The sequence below is a fragment of the Melospiza georgiana genome, chromosome 10 (genome assembly GCF_028018845.1).
Source record: "Melospiza georgiana isolate bMelGeo1 chromosome 10, bMelGeo1.pri, whole genome shotgun sequence".
In the NCBI taxonomy this organism is placed as follows: domain Eukaryota; kingdom Metazoa; phylum Chordata; class Aves; order Passeriformes; family Passerellidae; genus Melospiza; species Melospiza georgiana.
The window spans coordinates 19090804-19110231 of NC_080439.1; the positions used below are offsets into that span (position 1 = coordinate 19090804).

Below are 19428 nucleotides of genomic sequence, written 5' to 3' on the forward strand. Positions count from 1 at the left end.
TTGTCACACTGGTGGGAGTCCCCTGGCACTACATTATTTGCCCTGGTTTTCAAAGTCACACCATGCCTATCAACTTTCAGTGCTGTGCCTGAACATGCATTAAAACGTTCCATTCTAATGAAGCAAAAAATTAATGTTTTGCAATTTAGGGTTGGGGGAAGGTTAAAGAAGGAAAAATAGGGAGGATTTTGTTTCCTAAGCAGGAAAGTCTACATTAATGATTTTCCCAGCAGGCCTTCAGTAGTTTTACTGCAAACAACCACGGCCTTTGTTTCTCAGATCCTCTTACATCTGACGTTCAGTCAAAGCCCTCACATCAGCAGCTCACCAAGGGATAAAAAAAAATAAAAAAAAAAAGAAAAGTGAACCAGTACTGTGTTCCAGAGCTGTCCTCAGAGCTGGTCCAGCAGGGAAGCACACTGACCACTCTGCACAGCTGCCCACTCAGACATATCCTCAGCAGCTCCTCTCATTTCATGAGTGGAAGAGCATACAGTTTAAGCAAAAGTGGTTTCATCTGCCTCATGGAATCAGCAAGCCACCTAATCTGCCTTGTTTCATTCCTAGGCTTTAGCAAAATCCTGTGATTAATTCCATGTTTTCACAAAGGAGCAATGGGGAGATGGAAATGGCCCGGTCTACATCTTCTGAGCAGCATTAGGCTGCAAGTCAGCAACAGCCTCCTGAGAGCACAGGCTGCACCAGGAGCTGCATCCACCTTTGCATTCACATTCCAGAGCTTGGGAGCTAACAGGAAAGGAACAAGTGGAGCAGCAGGGGGACCCAAGAGTGTCCCTCTTCACTCAAATGAACAGTAGTTCACACTGGTTAGAGAAAATATATCAGCGAACAGTGTGGGTTTTCAGCAGCAATATGGAACTTTTCCACTCAGCTACTCCAAGGGAATTTTGGCCTTTTCAACTTTCATGCAAAACTTTAGGTTATACAAACCTAAAAAATTATCTTGATTAAGGAGGTGAGGAAGAAGGCACCCCTTCTCCAAGTAAGTGTTTGAGGATTTCTCCTTGGCTGCTAAGAGTTTGTGTTGGGTAAAGAAATGCTCCTAACAAACCAGAATTCTTTTCCACATGATCAGAGCCAACCAGCCCCCCTGCAGGCAAAATGACCAATCAAATCAGCTTCAGATGGAAACCAATCCCCCCAGCATATAAACACAGGAATGAGACATACAAACCCATTTTTAAAGGTTTTGGTGGTTTTTTTTAATCTTTACCAACCCCTTGTGGGAAGTTTCTTACTAGTGCTGGGACCAGTACACCAGACCAGAGCAGTCCCTCTCCTGGAGCCCAGGTTATCCCCTCCTCCGGCACAAAGACCCTCTAAAGACTGGTAAGTACACAAAACCATCCTGTTTTTTCTTTTTTTTTTTTTTTCCTTACTGTATAATTTCAATTGTTCTGTCACTCTTTAATCAAAAAAAATCCAAGTTCTTTTGAGAGCAGAGAGTTTTATTTCTAAAACTTGCTAAACTAAGTGTCACCTTAAACAAAATGGTTGCTGATTCTTCCCCCTCAAAAAGAAGAAAATGCTGTCTCGGGTGACCAGAGCCCTAAGAGCACACAGAGCAAATCCAATGTCTTTAAGCTGTATTTTTTCAGAAAGTTTTTGAGATAAGTGCTGGAAAGGCTCTGCAGACAGAGAGCATTTACAAGCTCCAGCTACAGCAGGTGGGTGTCATGAAATTGGCCAAGAATTATGAAAAAGACATCCCCACCTTGCTGCACTCATAACTCAGCACTCAGTTCCATCACAAATTAAAAGAGACAAGCTTCACATCTTCAAATTTGCTTTTACCATCTCCAATTATATCTCAGATATCAACAGTTTTCAATCTTCCCATCAATGCATTCATCCCTGTGCTTATGGACACAGAGCGAGCTGGCACCGCTGCCCAGGGTTCCACACAGGGACATGGAGTGAACTCCTCTGTCCTGCACAACTCAGCCATTCCAGGCAAGCCATGGGAAAGCCTGCATCTCACAGGGCAGGGCTGCTCTTCAAAAACAGCAAGTTCCACAAAAAAAGGGTGGCAGCAAACTTCTGCAGCCTTACATCAAATATAACCCTCCCTGGCAATTATCAAATTACTCCTGTTACCAAGATTTAATTCTGCATTTAAGTTTCTTTATAAAAATTTAATATATACAGGAATATTTTACAGCCTTTACTAAGACTTTGCTTAAATGTTGCTTTTCTGCTTCGCCAAAAGTGGCCAGGCTAGTTGGTCCACTCAGGTGCTACTTCAAAATCAAGAATTAGTGTTCATATGGATCTTCAGAGTACTTATGTGAAAATACATTATATATAAAATTGAGCACTATTTAGCTTCCCAGAAATCAAGTATATGAGTTTTTTTCCTGCATATAAAAGGAGACATACTCTCCTATTTTATCACCTCTTTCTTTAAAGTGCATTGAGTAATAAACTGTCGCAGAAAGTCAGAAGTATGAGCTCTCACATCCTATCCTTTATGGCACTCGCTTTGAAAAAAGAAACTTGGGGTCAACAAATTCAAGTTTCCATTTTAACAAGACCTACTTATAAATGTAACAAGTCCCGAAAGCTTATCTTAATTCTGCACACTGCTCAGAAGTAACAGTTTTGTCACAAACTACTTCCATTCATCTCAATGAGGCATTAGCTACAAAACCAAAAGGACAAATATGTTTGAAATGTTAACTGTTCTACTCACAACAGAAGCATGAGCTTTCAACCAATGCAGCTTCTCAAGCTGAATTACCTACTACATTTCTAAGGCTGTCCCCTAATGTAAGTTATATGACCCAGTAATTTCATCCATACTGAAAAAACCTTCATTCCCTAATAATAATGCCAGAGCATCTCCAAGGCTGGCCATTCAGTCTAAAAAAATTACACAATAATCTAAAAATAAAACCACACAGAATAGCAATTTTAATAGCATGAAAAATGCCTTTACAAATCATAATCTTAGTTTGTTCTTGTTGCAAAGTGCAGAGGCAGCAACAGACCTGCACAATCCCAGCTCAGAGCAGACAAGGTTTAAATCTTAAGCTTGTACATGATCATGCAAAGCCAGGCCAAGTAAAGAAGGAATGTACACATCCCCACAGTGGCATGCCACCACAGAGATTCTAGTAAATCTTGGAATGATGCTGCAGTTACAAAAAGCAGTTTTTGCAGTCACTCCCAGAAAATAGCAAGTCCTCAAGACCACTTTCCTGTCAGAATGAAGCAGAACAGCATAAACTGTTTCAAATCCCTTCCATGGTCAATCAGAACAGACTTTTTTAAGACTAGAAGCTGGGCAAGTAGGGCAACACTGCAGAAGTCTCCTCTGAACACAACTCCTCGCTCAGGCTCCTCAAAAGGTTTGTATACCAAAAGTATTTGTATACCAAGTGAGAATAAGCTGGAAGTGTCACTTTGAATGCCTTCAACTGAGAAGGCAAATGGAAATGAAGATAGTGCTGCCAATAAGTTTCCCTGCAACCCTACCAAAGTCCTAAGAAAAAGTTAAGCAAGAGGAAAGGCGAGGAAATCAATGTGGTGGCATGGAACAGAAAGTCAAATGGTGCAATCCTCTACTGCATTCTGTTGACCTTCTGCTCCATGGTGGCATGGAACAGAAAGTCAACAGAATGCAGTAAAGGCTGTTACAACACAAGGAAGAAGAGCTCAATCTAAAAAGGAAAGCATGGGAGAACCACATGCTGGATCATGAATTTCAGAAATGCAAGCAACATCCCAAAGCTGTAATGCAAGGTTTTATCAAACATAAATCATTAGCCAGCCAGGTCAGTTTAGAACCTGTCCCACTGCTAGAAGGAATCTGATTTTTATAAAATTAGTACTCACCCTACCTTGATTTGTCTTAGAGAAGTGTTTAAAAGAAAGAAGCCAGGATGAGGGACAAGATGATAAAAAGACTGAAAACCAAAAAAAGCTAAGAACAAACTGACACTGTGGTGTTGGTGATAATTTAGCTTTCAAGGGAAGGTAAACAGGAAGGATTACACACAGCAAATGTGGGGTAAAGGACTGGTCACCATGCCAAAAGAGGTCTAGAAAAGTGATTTCTGACAGTTCCTGTCTTTCTAGTCAGGGGCTATCAGCTAAGAAATGGAGGTACAATAAACACAAAAGCTTCATCAACAGTTGCATATGTCAGGAACCAGAAAAAGCAAAACCCCCAAGTAACATAACATAAAGGGTGTTGAGAGAGACCACTGGACAAACCTGGAAAAGAAATATTGCAAGAGACAAGCATTCTCCAACAAACACTGAATTTTTCTTCTCAAGTTGAAGATTTGAATGTCTTTCCTAAAATATACACTGAAATGGGGATTAATATGGGGTCAATCAAGGACCATGCCAGGCAGGGAATTCAATCAGGTGCTCCGAATTGTACTTTGTAACTTCATTAGTTTATCACTAACAAGGAAAGAAGGTATTTGTATTTTTTTACTATGGGCAAGGAAAGGAGTAGACAGAAGACATTAACACTTTTTAAATTCAAAATCACATCTGCTCTTAAGCTGCCCCTGCTTTTGAAAATAGAGAGGACTGATCCTCCAACATGGGTAAGCTATTTGCCAGGGGGCAGTTACTCTTTTGCCTCACACTCACTCCCAACTGCACTGCTCTCAGTGTCCATTTACAGTTTCTTATCTGCTTTTCTCACTCCAAGATTTCTGGCTCTTAATCCATCAACAGCGCTTGAAAAAAGGGGTTTTGGAACTCGCACATTTCCAATGCTATCCCTGCCACTGAAATAGAAAAGTAACATTTTTAACAATCCTAGACTAGAAATCACTGTACCAGTGCACAACCTGGTTAAACTCAGAAGGCAAATTCACCTGCTTGGGAGTCTCAAGGAGCAGAGTCACAGGACTGTTCTGAAATGTGCTGTTGGGGGCTAATGTAGGTTCTCTTTCTCAAGTTTCTTCAAAATCTGTCAGGAATCAGCCCTCCTCCATTGAATAAATCCCAAAGAACCTGACTTTTTTCAGAGTTTAAGACAACATTAAGTGATTAATCACCACCCTAAGAAGCTCCTTAATCAACAAATCTGAGATCCTACAATGCTGGCAGCATTTGCTCTAAGTCTGTAGTGTTCAAACACTCATGAGAAGATCTGAAGCACAGCCAAAAATAATGTACCATGTTAAGAAAGTTTTCCCTTTTTTCTTAATGTACATAACACCACAGAAAGGCTTCTGTCACCCATCAGTCAGTATCAGAATCATTTCCACAATACCTATTTGTTCTGTAAACCCATATTGCTTAGAGTCTACAAAACAGATCCTGCCCTCAAAGTACCACAAGAATTTACACAAAACCAGAAGTTTTGGCTTTTGGTTGTGTTTTGTTGTTTTGGGTTTTTTGTTGGTTTGCTGGTTTGTTTTGAATGCATGATTCACTCAGAGGCATTTTGTTCTGTAAGTGTTCTTTCTTCAAACAAGGGAATGTTTCTTGTGAGTATGGCTTACTCTGATAAAACCAAGGCACTGTTCAGAGCTCATTTTGAGCATGGTCCTCATAATCATTTCCTTCCAGAAATGCCCATTTTCCAGTGCCTTCAAGGCCTCCACAAGGGCTCATCTAGATATTGGCACAAGAACTGTGCTCTACAGACAAGTCACTAATCATTGGATGACTGAAATACATATAATTACATTCAGGTTACTGTACAGCAAGAGTGAGAACTGCCATTCAGGGAGCCATGCAGCAGACTGAAGAGTCAACTCAGTGAAGGTGGATGGACTACAACCAAAATCCCCCAAGAAAGGTAGCCTGGTACCATATGCCAGGAGAACCTCACTAAGTCCACTGCAGTCTCTGACACAGGGAATGATTTCAAAATATTCCTCCTGGGAGATGTGAACTGAAAAATTAAAATAAGGGAAAAACCAGCAAATTCCACTCAGGCCATCATCTACTTTATCTCCCTCTGACTACAGCATGGATAGAAGTAATAGCTGTATGGTTTTGAGAAAAGAAAAAAAATAGCTAAATAGTCACTGTGATGTCAATCCTCGTACCTCAGTAGGCATTAAACACAAGTAAAAGCAAGAGAGAATCTCCTGTAGTTACAAAAATTTGGTTGAAGGTTAAGCAAACAGGCAAACTGCTGGTTAATGGGATCAAAGATCACAAGACAAATTTTCACCTACCATAAACTCATTCTGAATTTCAGGATCCTTACTTCTAATGCATTTCAAGAGAAAATTAAGATGGTTCTGTTGGAAGGGAAAAATCCAATTCCTCTATGAAAAAATGTAATAGACTGAAGCAGCCATCCTTCAAAGAGAAGTCAAAATCAATAGAAAACCAAAACTGACTAAATACACCATATATAATAATCATTTGCAGAATTTACAGGTATTTCTAAGTTCTCTGTTGTTCTAGCAAGCTTCCTCACAAACTACTTTAAACAGGTTGTACACCTCACGAAGTCTCTATTTTACACAAACCCGTACTTAATTTTAATCTGCCCCAGGTGAACTTTAAACATACATATATAAAACGTATGGATTTGAGTGACCACTGTCTTTTCAAAAGACATTCACCAGCTCCAGCAAATTCCACAAGCTCTGAGGTTTAAAAGCAAACAAAGGAGCCTAATTTACCAAATATCTACAGATATCCATTTTGCTTCCCATATCTGCAATTCTACCTTAATTCCCATATGCTTTCTGTCCTATTTTACTTGGTCACTAGTAAAAATTGAACTGCTCAGGCAGACTAGACTGGAAAATATGTCACAGTGTATTTTCTGAATTGCTCTCCTGCCCTCTTTTTACCTGATCCTTACATAAACAGCCTCAGACTCCCAGAAGTAGCTCTGCCCTGAATACTCTAATTCTGTTTAACTGGACATAGTGGGTGCAGACAGGAGACAATTCTTGAGCTAGAAGAATCAGAAAGGGCTAGTAGCTATAGTACAACATTGCCCTAAAATGCATAAATATGTTACAGAGATAACAAACATTCTTTCCGTAGCACTATACTACTGCTAATAGTATTCATAATAGTACTGGTAAATTATTATACTCTGCTCAAAACAAGTTACAAAATCTGATATAATCAGCTAAATTCAGTTTCTTTTCACACACAGTATGCCTAATCCCATCCCACTCACCCCTAGAGCATTAAAGCATGTGACTCCTATGTAAATTTAGGAAGGTAAAGTATGAAATTTTTATTTAAACAGCTAAGCAGGGAGAATTTGAGAAGTAGTCAGATTTTTAAACCTAATCTTTTCTAGCAAAGTATTACCACAAACAGTGGTAAATTCCTCTCCAGGCTCCTGACTTAATCTTCTCTGGATTGCAATGTATAAGCCCTCCTTTGTTGGCTGCAGTATTTCTACCCCTGCTGATGTGTCAGAAGCTGTGACCATTAGGCAAAATACAAATATGTGGCATTGTATCACTTTTTTTTCCTTTCTTCTTCTTTCTAGAAGATGACGACAGACACGCCAGAGAGCAATAACACCAGGTCCAGCACTCCCCTCCTGACTCAGAGGCACCTGAGGCTGGTGACCAAGGATGGGCACAGCACGTTCCACACGGCCGGCACCAAAGGCACAGGCGTGTCGTACCTCCGAGACGTGTGGGGGATACTCATGGACATGCGCTGGAGATGGATGGTGCTCGTCTTCTCCGCTTCCTTTGTCCTTCACTGGCTGCTCTTTGCAGTGCTCTGGTATCTGCTGGCTGAGATGAATGGGGACCTGGAGCTGGACCACAATGCTCCACCTGCCAACCACACTATATGTGTCAAGCACGTCACCAGTTTTACAGCTGCCTTCTCCTTCTCGCTGGAGACACAACTCACCATTGGCTACGGCACCATGTTCCCAAGTGGGGAGTGTCCCAGCGCCGTTGCACTGCTGGCATTCCAGATGGTCCTGGGGCTCATGCTAGAAGCCCTCCTCACAGGTAATGCTTCCTACTGCATCTTTACACACAATAGGTGTAACAATTGGATTTAAGAATAGAGCTAGAAAAAAATACTGTTCGTTTTGATATATGAAAGAATAATTAAGGTAGCCACTACAAGGATGACAAGATTTCAGCTATGTAGTACTAGAACTTAACTTTAATCAACAAAAGACAAATGAGGTGTTATCAATATCTGGACTTGAGAATTTCAGTATTAATTGAAAAACACTTGTGGTAGATCACAACATATTGCTCTCAATCATTTATTTCTTATACCATTCTATCTCTCAGCTATTGCCATATAATTACAATATTTAAAGTGAATTTGTTTTGATTTTTAAGGTGTACTTTCATCTAGCTGAGCTATCTTCATTGATCTTTAACTCAGTGTTTATGTATTCCTCAGTAACTAAGTTTTTACAGTGTCACAGTTATTTTGAGGGATTTTAAGTCATTTAAAATATTCTTCATGATTAAAGGAACTCAAAATACTTTGAAAATACACAGGCTAGTTTACTGTGTATTAGAAAGAGCTTCTACAGTATAACATATCAAGATCAGTTCCAATTACAACAAGTTGGGGCAAGCTAATAGCCTCCTTACAGCTACAGTTGACTTCCAAATATTAACAAGTGAACATAACTTAGAAAAATAAGTATTTTAGGACAGCTATACTTTTTTGAACAAAAGCAGCTTAATATGATGCCAACCTAACAGTTTCCAAACATGGTCTTTCCAGCCTCAGTCTGTTTCTGCTCCCTTGGAACCTGCAGGGAGCCAGCCCAGGCCCTGTGCTCACGCTGAGTTTGCTCTTTCCCATGCCCCAGGTGCTTTCGTGGCCAAGATTGCACGCCCAAAGAACCGGGCACTCTCCATCCGCTTCTCTCGCTCTGCCGTGGTCACATACAATGAGGGGAAGCCTCAGCTCATGTTCCAGGTGGCCAACATTCGCTCCAGGCCCCTGATCAATGTCCAGATCTCTGCTATACTTTACCAAGAGCAAGAGAGTGGCCAGCTGCACCAAACTAGCATTGACTTTCACCTGGACAGCATCACTACACAGGAGTGTCCATTTTTCACTTTCCCTCTGACCTACTACCACACCATCACTGCATCCAGCCCGCTGGCTGTTCTCCTTTGGAGAGAAGTTCCTCCCCACTTTGAGCTGGTTGTTTTCCTGTCAGCTGTGCAGGAGGGAACAGGAGAACCGTGCCAGAAGAGAACATCCTACCTCCCGTCAGAGATCCTGGTGTACCACCGCTTCGCCTCCCTGCTAGCCCGCAATGCCAAAGGCGAATACCAGACCAGGATGGAGAATTTTGACAAGACTATTCCTGAGCACCCAGCTGAACCTGACTCAAAGAGTCCAAAAAGGACTGACAAGGAGATCCGCATCAATGGACAGCCTATCGACAGCTTCTAACACTCTCAGACTGGCCTCACAAAGTAGAGAGAGCAAACCTTGAACTTTGTGCTTTTTTAATTATTATTACATTAAACTTGTGGGGTTCAGTTTAAAAAACTTACTTCCCTGCCTGCCCTGACATCTTCTAGTGATCTCTCTTGTAGTCCCATCCTTCTGATTACAACGTGAAATACAGAGTGAAGAGAATGTGTGTGCCCACCGATGAGAGGCTGCATTAACCACCCAGCATGAAGTCACCACTGAATCACAGTACTAATTCTTGGGAAATTAGAAGAGCTATCTCCTGAATTCACCAGACTATGATTAAAGCCACACTGACCCCAAAAGGAGAGATCTTCAAAATTCCTAAAGGTGACTAAAGTCATAATTAACCAGTTTGTGACAAAATGGACAAAAAAACAAAAGCAGAAAACAACATGGGGTCATTCTGTGAATACATGAGTTCTGGTATAAGTAACTCTGTTCATCCAAAAGCCTAGCTTTGCTAGTCTCTCTTCTATCTCTTTGGGAATACAGACTTACATCATTTTCAGATGGCTGAAAGTCCTGCCAATCTCTCATGGCAGTGAACAGCACTCTGGCTGTGCTTATTAAGCAGAATTATATATCCTAAGTGCAGTTCTTCATTCTGCCAAATAAGAGAGCATCTCACTCTCAGACCGGTCTATGAAGACACTATCAAAAAATCTAGGTGTATATGACAAATACTGCAATGGAAATTTTTTCTTATTTGAAAACACTGAATAAATTACTTAGCAGTGGAAAAAAAAAAAAAAAAGACTATTTCTAATGAATGAATGTAGGGGGTTTTTTTTAAAGGCCCATACATTCAACATGTTTTCACCTTTGCGTTGCTTGTCTCAAGTATATCAGACCCAGAAGGATGCAATATATATATGAGAAGTAGAACTGCATCCATTGATATTTTATGCTTTCTAACATCAATCTTTGCCTGTACACACAGCACAAAAATATTTAGAGACACTTGAATCAATTTTGAAATAAAAAATTAAAACAAACTATACATTAGGCTTCTGTATTTAAGTGCTTCATAAACCTACTGCAATTAAGACACCACTCTGAAGCTCCTAAATAATTTAAGATGCTAAAGGAAAAACACAATGATGGATAACTATTTCCAAGCTCTCAACAAAATCAGTGCCTATTAGGTGCTCATACCTGAACACTCAAGTAGAATTAAAATAAAGTTACCTCTCAAAGGTAAAAGACTTTTCCCACAAACCCAGATGGCATAAATAGCAACTTTCATTGACAACAGCATAAGACATTACCAAATATACTTCCTCTTAATGTCATCCAAGTGGTCAGCAGCAGGAAAAATGGCCTCAAACTATCTGACCAGATAGCTTAAACTGAATTCTTCTCAAGTCACAAAACTGTTGACTGAAGTGTGCTCATAACCCAAACGTGGTCAGCAAAAAACTACTTTCATTTTTAGGGTCTGGGGAGTCACCCCACAGAAGTATTACACACATAGTTAGGGAATGAGGCAGAAGGGCCACATTTTTGTTCCAACTGAGCTCTCATTCCAAAATAATTCAAGTGCTGCCTTCCCCCATTGCAGATCTTTGGAGAGATTAGATTTACCACAAACACTCCCAAAATCTTTTCTAAACTTCACTCTATGGACAAGCATTAGTGATTATTGTGGAGCCTGGTGAGCAGCACACTATCAAGTTACACTGCCTTCATCCCTCTTCATCACTGCTTTTTGGTTATTGACTCATACACAATTTAAAGAACCCTTTTCCCCCTTGTGTCAACACCAATATTTTTTAATTATTTCTTGCATTTTTTCCACATTCTCTATCAATGTAAGACATTGATAAGAGGCCTACAAATTAAAAACCAGTGCAAGAGCAGTAAAACAGACTCCTGTGTAGAGGCTGACATAGGGCAGCATTCTGTGTGAAGTATTGAGTATTGTTTGACAGCATTCTGGGTGAGGCACGGTTTCTGTCATATATCACATGGGACTGTAATCTCATGATTTAGAGCCAGAGGTATACAAAGCTATTTCTAATTTCAATTCACATCTAATCAAAGGTGGGCTCGTTTTTTTTATTTCTATATGACTCAATACTTTGAAGTTGTCCTGGTTTTAAAATAATTTTCTTTTTACAGATTTGGTTTAAAAGGGAGTACAACAGCAAGTATAAAGAAAACACAGGTTATTAGTATATGCTAAATGCAATCTCCAAATACTACATTTTGGAATGCAAAACTGAATTATACTGCACAAGCAAATTAGACAAAGAACTGTGTAGTTGCTTCAGAACAAGGGCAGAAAATACATTAATATTGCTTTTACAGTTCCAGAGAACTGGTGAATCATGGATGTCTGAAAGTACTGGAAATATGCCATGGCCCAAATTGGAGTAGAAACCTAGGAAAATTGCTGATGGGCTCTGATGCACCAACACAGCACTCCATGCTTCAGTACAGCAAGAGCAAACCAGTGATGAACCTTCTGTGAACGCAACTCCTGCCAGCAAGACATGGCAGCAGAACAAGCCAGGCAGAGAGAGGCAAAGTATGATTCAAAGAAATTCAGCATTCTTTTTATGGCCACTTGAACACACCTTTTATATGCAAGTCTTCTGAACCTAACCAAAATCCACACATAAAGCAGAACTCACCAGGTTCCACAATTGACTTCTCAGATTTGTTTAAACTACATAACATTTACTCACTACAAGTTTCTAACTGCTGATAACTAATCAAATCCCTTCAGCTACTAAGCTGGTATTAGTCAGGAGGCTGCACAGAAAATTAAGCAGCTTTTGTGAAGAGACAGACATGCTCAAGAAAGCAACTTGCTCATTTTCTTTGCTAATGGCCTCAGTCTTCCAATTACAATCTGGGTTCTAAGGGAAGTCTGTCACACTGTGACAATCTGCAACAAACTTAGAAATACTTTGGGCATCTTCAATCTGCACGCTGAAACCAGGAACAGATATGGTTTATATTGAGAATCAGTCAAATGTGACCTCACAAACTGTGAGCACTGAAAAAGTAATCATTAATTTTTAAGAACAGCATACTGATCATATTTGAGAAATAAGTATTTGTTAAATTTCTATTACTTTTTTAATCTCAATTTTTTATTGAGGGATCTTGCATTATCCTCCATTACAAATACCCAGAAGTGATTAAATATTTGATTTCTTAATAATTCTCTAATGGGATCTTTCAGAACAAAGAACATGAAAAAGTTGGCAGCTCAGTAAATGATGTAATCTGAATCCAAGGCTCTATGAAACAGCAAGGAAAAACTGAAACATGGTAAAATCACAGAATAAAATCTCAACTAAGGAGTTTAACCAAGGTATCAGAAACCAGTACAGGCATCTGCTAAAGCACGTGAGCCTGAATTATAACCTGTATGTCAACTCCTTTCCTTTCTGCTTCCACAGCTTTGTGTGGATATTCGTGCTTGCTATTAACCTGGGACTTCTTTTGGCACATCTGTACCCTCTCTCATACTCAAAATATTTTGTCATTGGAAAGCCATTACATAACAATAACTACTTATAATTAACCAAGGCTTGAGTCAGAACAGACCAACACTTCCTGTCAATATTTCTGTGCTCTCCACCTTATGTCTCTTTGGAAGTGAAGGGGAGAGAAATGGTCTTCTCACTTACTGCAACATTAGCCTCTAACATAGCAATGCTGTTTTAAAAACAATATTTTTATAATAAAACTTCAAAAAGATTGAAGGTCTTTTGCCTCTCATACTGACTTGCAGAGAAATACAAGAGACTAAAGAAGAGCAATTAGGTACTCAAAAAGTTTCATAATTTGAGAATAAGCACATCATCACTCACAATGAGCTTCCAACAAATTGCACCAGGGACACCATCTTCCCCAGGGAACAGTTCTTGGAGGACACATTCAACAGAGCCCTCATCACTAGCAGCTGCTACAAACACAAAATGCTCTACACTAGCTGCAGATTAACCTCTGGCAGACATCAACTTCTCTAAGGACATTTTGCACAGTGTAAATTCTCCTCAATTTCAACTGAGAAATACTGAAATCTGATCCTACACTAATATGCAATACTTTCATCCTTCTTTATCAGAAACGTGGTACATTCTATATCCTGGAACTGGAATTGCTGTATTTCTAATCACAACAACAAGAAGCAGCTAAATAAATAAAACTAAATCAACTGTGGTAGATACTACTTCGACATCCATTTTTTTTTTGTAAAAATGCAGCCCTGAAATCTCAGAAGTACTTACTTCCCCCCATTTTCATTTTCTCCTAAAAAATTCGTGAATATATAGATACATGGAAAGTCCTGAGTTTCACTGCTGACATTTAAAACTGGTCAATCTCTGACCAATATCAAATTATTTTCTAGAAGTATCCTCTTTTTAATGGAGACAATGAGGAAAACATAGGCATCTTAATTTTATGTTGACATTCAACTTAACAAGTAGAAAAATAAAAGCACTCTTTCCTAGATGGAGGGAGGACTGGAAGGGCTTTGAAAGCAAACTCCCATGGCATGTGTCACCATGGTAATCCAGAAAATTATAAATATGGCAATTTATGCTACTCTCACTACAAAAATGCCAACAGCTACACAGAGATTAAAATGCATTCCTGTCAACCTCTAATTACAATTGGATCTCTTTGGGTTTGTCTTTAAATGCAACCTGCAAATCTGTTCTAATTTATGCTTTCTCAGCATATTACCAAGGAGGGTATGTAGCCAAGACTCATTTAGCAAAGCCAAAGATTACTTGGGTCCTAAATAGAGAAGACACAGGCATAGGAATAAGAGAACAGGAACAACAGAGAACAAGCAGCACACGAACCTGCACAGCAAAAGTCACTGCAGTTATCAGGTAGCCAGAGCTGCCCTGATGTTCCCATCACCCTTAGAATGTCTAGGTTTCATCTCCAAGATGACAAACCCACTCCAAATCAAGTTCAGCTGGATGTTCAGAAGTACTGGGCCACAATTAAGGATCCAGCATTCTGCCAGAATGTGAATAGCCAGTGTGAAGCATTTCAGAAACAGAACAGGGGAGGAACAAGAGACAGAAGAGTAGATAACCAGACTGAACAGGAGGTTCAGATGATGACTTAACTAAGTTATCAACAGAAAATCCATCAGCATGGGAACCTCAGGACACTGCTGGGATCTCTCACACTATCAAGCATTCAAAAAAAAATTAAAGGTCAAATGGTCAAGAAATCCTGGGTACCAAACCAGCCCACAGCAGGAATGTTTAAAGCTGCACTGAAAAAAGGCGTGTTACCACAGCACGCCTGCTCATCAGCAAAGGCTTCTTTCACAGAGGTACAGGAACTTAGTTCCAGTTGTAAACATCACAACTTAATTAAATAAACACAACCTACTTACTCCACATGCTTCTTATCTACCACACTTAAATGTCCAATAGTGAGAACAACACAAATAAGAGAAACAACACTTTGAGAACACACTTAGCAACCTGGCACAGTATCATGAATCTTGCATCAACAATGTACTTGGAGCAGTAAGAAAGGCTGATACAAATCCCTTCCCCCAAACACACCCTGCTCCTCCCTCCCATTTTCTGCCCACACAGTAACAAAACCATACCTGGATCTTTTCGCCCTGGTTTTTCAAAGCGTCTGTCTCCCCTAGAAAGGCAGAATAGAAGTTTCAAATAAGGTTTTGGAACTACTCCAAAAACTCATTTTAGGTATAGGTTTTGCTGGTTTTCTTTACTTGGTGGGAACTTTTTTTAAATCAGAGCTTGATGGACATTACCTTTAGAGGTCCAAGTGACAACTGAAATTTTCAGGAACACCAATACACACACGGCCTTTGGGAACTGGGTATGTTTTCAAATGTGCCCCTAAGTACTGTGAACAATGTCCAGACTAAAACTGAAGCAAACCCTTAGCACCAGCACTTCAGTTGCAACTGTTGTAATTTATGTTCTCTCAAAGTATTTAGCTCCTTCTTCCCAGGAACTCAGCAGAAAAAAAATCTTGGCAAGAAATGTTCTTTTACTTTCTCCAGAGCCTCAAGAAACATTATTGTGTTTGACTCCATCTTAGAAATTCAGACAATTCACTCACAGATATAACTAATTACCTTTCCTAAAGTGTTCTTATGAAGTCAAAAGGCACAAATGGAAGCTGAACAGATGTGTGTAAAAAACTTAAAGTGCTAGAGTTCTGTTACCTTTCCTCCCAACTCTGTGATCTGTGCATTTCCCTGCCCCCTCCTCGCCCAAATCCACCCTCCACTTCATCAAAACTTCTTTGGTAGAAACCGCTTTCTCCTCGGCCTCTGCCTGAAAAGACAAAAAACACAAGTGTTTGTAATAAATAATAATAGAAGTTGAAAGAATCAGGTAGGTTTCCCTTTCCTGGTGCCTCTGAGAACCAGTCTTGCAGCCTTAAGCCCCAGTGAAATTATCTGGGACAAAAGGAAAAAGGAACAATGACTGAAGAAAGAGTCTTATCCAAAAATTCTTATCAAGAAGTGCAAGACCAGACAGAACAGGCAAACAATTCTGAAATAAATATGATGCAGAAAAACACAAATACTTACCTAAGAGAAATTACCAAGTAAGTATGCATTGTTCATACAACATCCACATTGCACATGTGTGCTTCACACATAAAAATCAGATTTCTTTTAAAAGCAAAGTCCAGTATAATGGCACTGCACTGTGGATGTACTCCTAATTATTGCTGTCAAGGGTCATAAAGGAGAAGGAAGCTATTAAATTCTAGTGACTGCCAGCAAAAATCTCCCCCAGGATCAGTGGGAAGAAAAGAAGGATCACAGGATGGTTGGTTACAGGCAGGTGAGAATGAAGGAGGACATTAGCTATAGCTTTGAAATTATCCTACTGACCTTCTCAGTAAATGGTTCTCTACAGGCAGTTACCAAGTACCAAGCCTCAAGCCAAAAAGTTACAGACACATCCTCAAGCAAAGCATCTCAAAGCACATCCTGAGGGCTTGAAAAGGCATGGGGTGTTTGGGTAAAAGAAAACAAGCCCTACACAACAGGAAAACAACACCCACATACAGCCCCAGCTCGTCAAAATAACTTCCAGCACTGCTTAGATTAACAGATAGGGTGTGAAGTTTCCAGATCTACAAAAGACAAACACAGCTTCACACAGTGCTCCAGCAGAAGAAATGACAGGTTTCTAACCAACTAATTTACCATTTCAAGATCTCATGGAAAGAAGACAAACAAGTGGAACACCTCTCAGCTCGCTGTCAGGATAATGCCTTGCCTACATACACATGTAGACTCTACAGTCAAGTTTAAAACCTAAAAAGCACTTGGTAACAGGAATTCTTGGCTGGGTAAGTACCTCAAACATCTATCTTTTCATATTTCTCTCTTCCTGGCTTCAAGGAAAAAAACATCTCAAAGTACGAGGTGCGAACCTGGCCAGGGATCTGCAGGAGTAAGACAGAATGCCCAAATGAAGCAGGAAACAAACACCTTCAGAATGGACTGCAGTTCTTGCAGTCTTCTGAAGAAAGTAATTTAAAGCCTCTACATTTAAAATCTAAAGACATCTAGATATATCAAGGAATCATACCATGTTTCAGTATCTTATGACCACAAATTTAAAATAATCAAGACAGTTGCAACAGTTTCTCTACTATTCTATGCCAAATCTCTTAGAAGGGGTGGGAGGTGAAAAGGGCAGAAAGTTGCTGTTCAGGTGAAGAAAAAAAAGTGATCCATGGATAATCTAGTTGAGGTCTTTAAATACAAAACTGCTTTTGTATGAAGCAGAACAGATTGCAGGGTGCATAAGGAACAATTTTAACTTTCCCTTCAGACAAACTATCCTGTTCTATCACCAGCAAAGTTTATTAGTGACAGATCTCCCAGAATCACAGAGATGCAGCCTTCCTTCCCACAGAGTTTTGAGGGTGCCTAAGTTCAGATGAAGACTGGACAAACTCAAAAAAGATAAACAAAATTCATTAACAGAGGCCACATCTGGTTCAGGAAATATGCTGAGCTGTAAACATCTGGCAGCTGAGCCTCTTAATCTTCATGTTTTTCTCAGTCCTCATTCTCTTGCCAAGATGCCTTCTTTTAGCTGCTGCTAGACTATGGTCACCTTGGAGCTGAGCAAGCCCATACCTTATCCAGCATGGCTGTTTTTACACAAACTCAGGGAGAGGCAGACTGAGCACTCAAGGTAAGAGAGGAGAAATCAGCATCAGACCTAAGAGAGTTATTAGAAACACTTTCACTAGGGCAAGTCTGATACAAGGTTGACTACAGTAAAACAAGTCGCAAAGGCAAGAAACAGGAAGAGGTGATACAACATCAAAAATAGCATGATGTTTATCCAGTTAAAGCATCATGGGTCCCCAAAAATCCCAGAAAAGTTTTTATTCTTCACAAGTAAAAGCCAGGAAAGTTCCAGCAGCTCACCCAATAGCAATCTGTGCCTAATTTCTTCACTACAGGAAAGCTGTCTTCCTTCCTCTCACAAGAGATAATAAAGCAAAAGCAGCTCATAGAGGCAAAACAGAACAAAGGCACTGACTCATCTCCTGTCTCTGAGGTAGCAGAGGTGGGAAGTTACACTTTCCCAACAAAAACAAAGCAGACTTGTGCAGTGAGCACTGCAGTGCTGCTCTGGCAAGGGTGAGTGCAATGCTGCACACTGGGAGCAGCCACACACCACCAGAGCCTGGCTGATACAGGATGTTTCACCAGCAAATAAAGCAAGTGTCCTGTACAAGAGCAAGGATCAGCTGTTTTCCCAGCAGCATGGCTGATGGCCATTTAAAAGTATGGGAAATCACAGCCTGAGAAACCTCCCCCCACTCACCACCCCTGTACGGTGGTCCATCAGTATTTCAGTTGTGCTCAGCCACCAAAATGGTCTGAATTAAAAGATAATTCAGACCTTGCAAAATGTCCAAACTATTGATCTTAGACATTCAGGTTAAGGCTGCCTGTGGGGTCCCAGCACTCAGCTGCCAGCTGCAGTGACACCACATAACACTGGACAGGGCTACTGAAGCACATCTGCCCTGGCTGTGCTGCCACCCCATCCATGAGTGGAAAGAACATGGGCCCATCCAACAGTGGCAAGCAGAAGCACATGGGCAGCCCCAGCAGCCAGCAAGCAGAGCAGTGTGGGAAGCATCAAACACATCCTACCAAGCTACAGAAGACAAGCAGCCAGTCAAGGGAAACTGTGATGTGCAAAGTCAGTCATTCAGCAAGTATCATGTGGGTGAGTCTGACCTGAAAGTGCACACTAGGGCACAGCTAATGCTGGTTACAGAATGCATGAGAAATGCCTGCAGAGAGGATAAAACTGCCCATGTAAGCACACCACCTGACCTTCTGCTTCTGCACTCCTTGGCTTATCTTAAACAGAATGCCACTTCTGAAAAAATACCTGGCACACAAGCAGCAGATTAAGTGCATATGTTGCACAAAGTACTGAATGCAAAGTCAATAAATGTCAATAAACCCTTCCATTTAATAATAGAGTGGAGCAAATGTATCATATGTATTTCAGTAATTTCCCAAAAACCTCAGGATGAGGACACCAATCCACTGGGCACTGCAATCGTAACAGCTAAGTCTCTAACCTGAAAAATAGATAAGTTTGAATTTAAGTAAAAATATAAGACATGAGCACAAACTGTCATTATAATTCTCATTACAAAAAACCCTAAAGCCTTATGGAACACAAGAAGCAAATTCTTGAAATTACAGCATAACTGGAGTTTAGGATCAACAGTCACAGTCATAATACTGTTTGGAAAAAACAGAGTAACTGTAGCTCAACTGCTGCTGTTTAGATATGCAAACATTACACTTTCACACCATTGACACACTTTCCAACAGCAGCAAAAACAGATTACAAAGGGCACAGAGGGTGGGTGGGGAAAGAGCTCTAACAGGAAGCAAAGGACCCTTCATAACAGCCTTAACCAGAAGGGAGAACAGCTACAAAACAAAGTGTCTGTAAGCTTACAGCCCATTCCAGGGACTATTTAAATCTC

The 19428-nt window shown here is 40.3% G+C and overlaps 2 protein-coding genes across 11 annotated transcripts in view; one reads left to right on the plus strand and one right to left on the minus strand.

The window, feature by feature from the left end:
- The window catches only part of GIGYF2 (GRB10 interacting GYF protein 2), a 75681-nt gene that overhangs the window by 31272 nt on the left and 24981 nt on the right, over nucleotides 1–19428 (minus strand). For 9 of the 10 annotated variants that reach the window (XM_058030906.1, XM_058030905.1, XM_058030904.1 and 6 more), the window contains 2 exons: nucleotides 15593–15704; nucleotides 15002–15042 (listed from right to left, as the gene is read on the minus strand). The exons of the other annotated variant lie outside the window; for it this stretch is intronic. In XM_058030906.1, the coding sequence (XP_057886889.1) occupies nucleotides 15002–15042; nucleotides 15593–15704 (153 nt within the window). The remainder of the gene's footprint in view (nucleotides 1–15001; nucleotides 15043–15592; nucleotides 15705–19428) is intronic. 10 annotated transcript variants of the gene reach the window in all.
- KCNJ13 (potassium inwardly rectifying channel subfamily J member 13) lies at nucleotides 1223–10389 on the plus strand. Its single transcript, XM_058030912.1, has 3 exons — nucleotides 1223–1350; nucleotides 7466–7946; nucleotides 8777–10389. The coding sequence occupies exons 2-3, from the start codon at nucleotides 7469–7471 to the stop codon at nucleotides 9370–9372; spliced, it is 1074 nt and encodes a 357-aa protein (XP_057886895.1). The 5' UTR covers nucleotides 1223–1350; nucleotides 7466–7468; the 3' UTR covers nucleotides 9373–10389.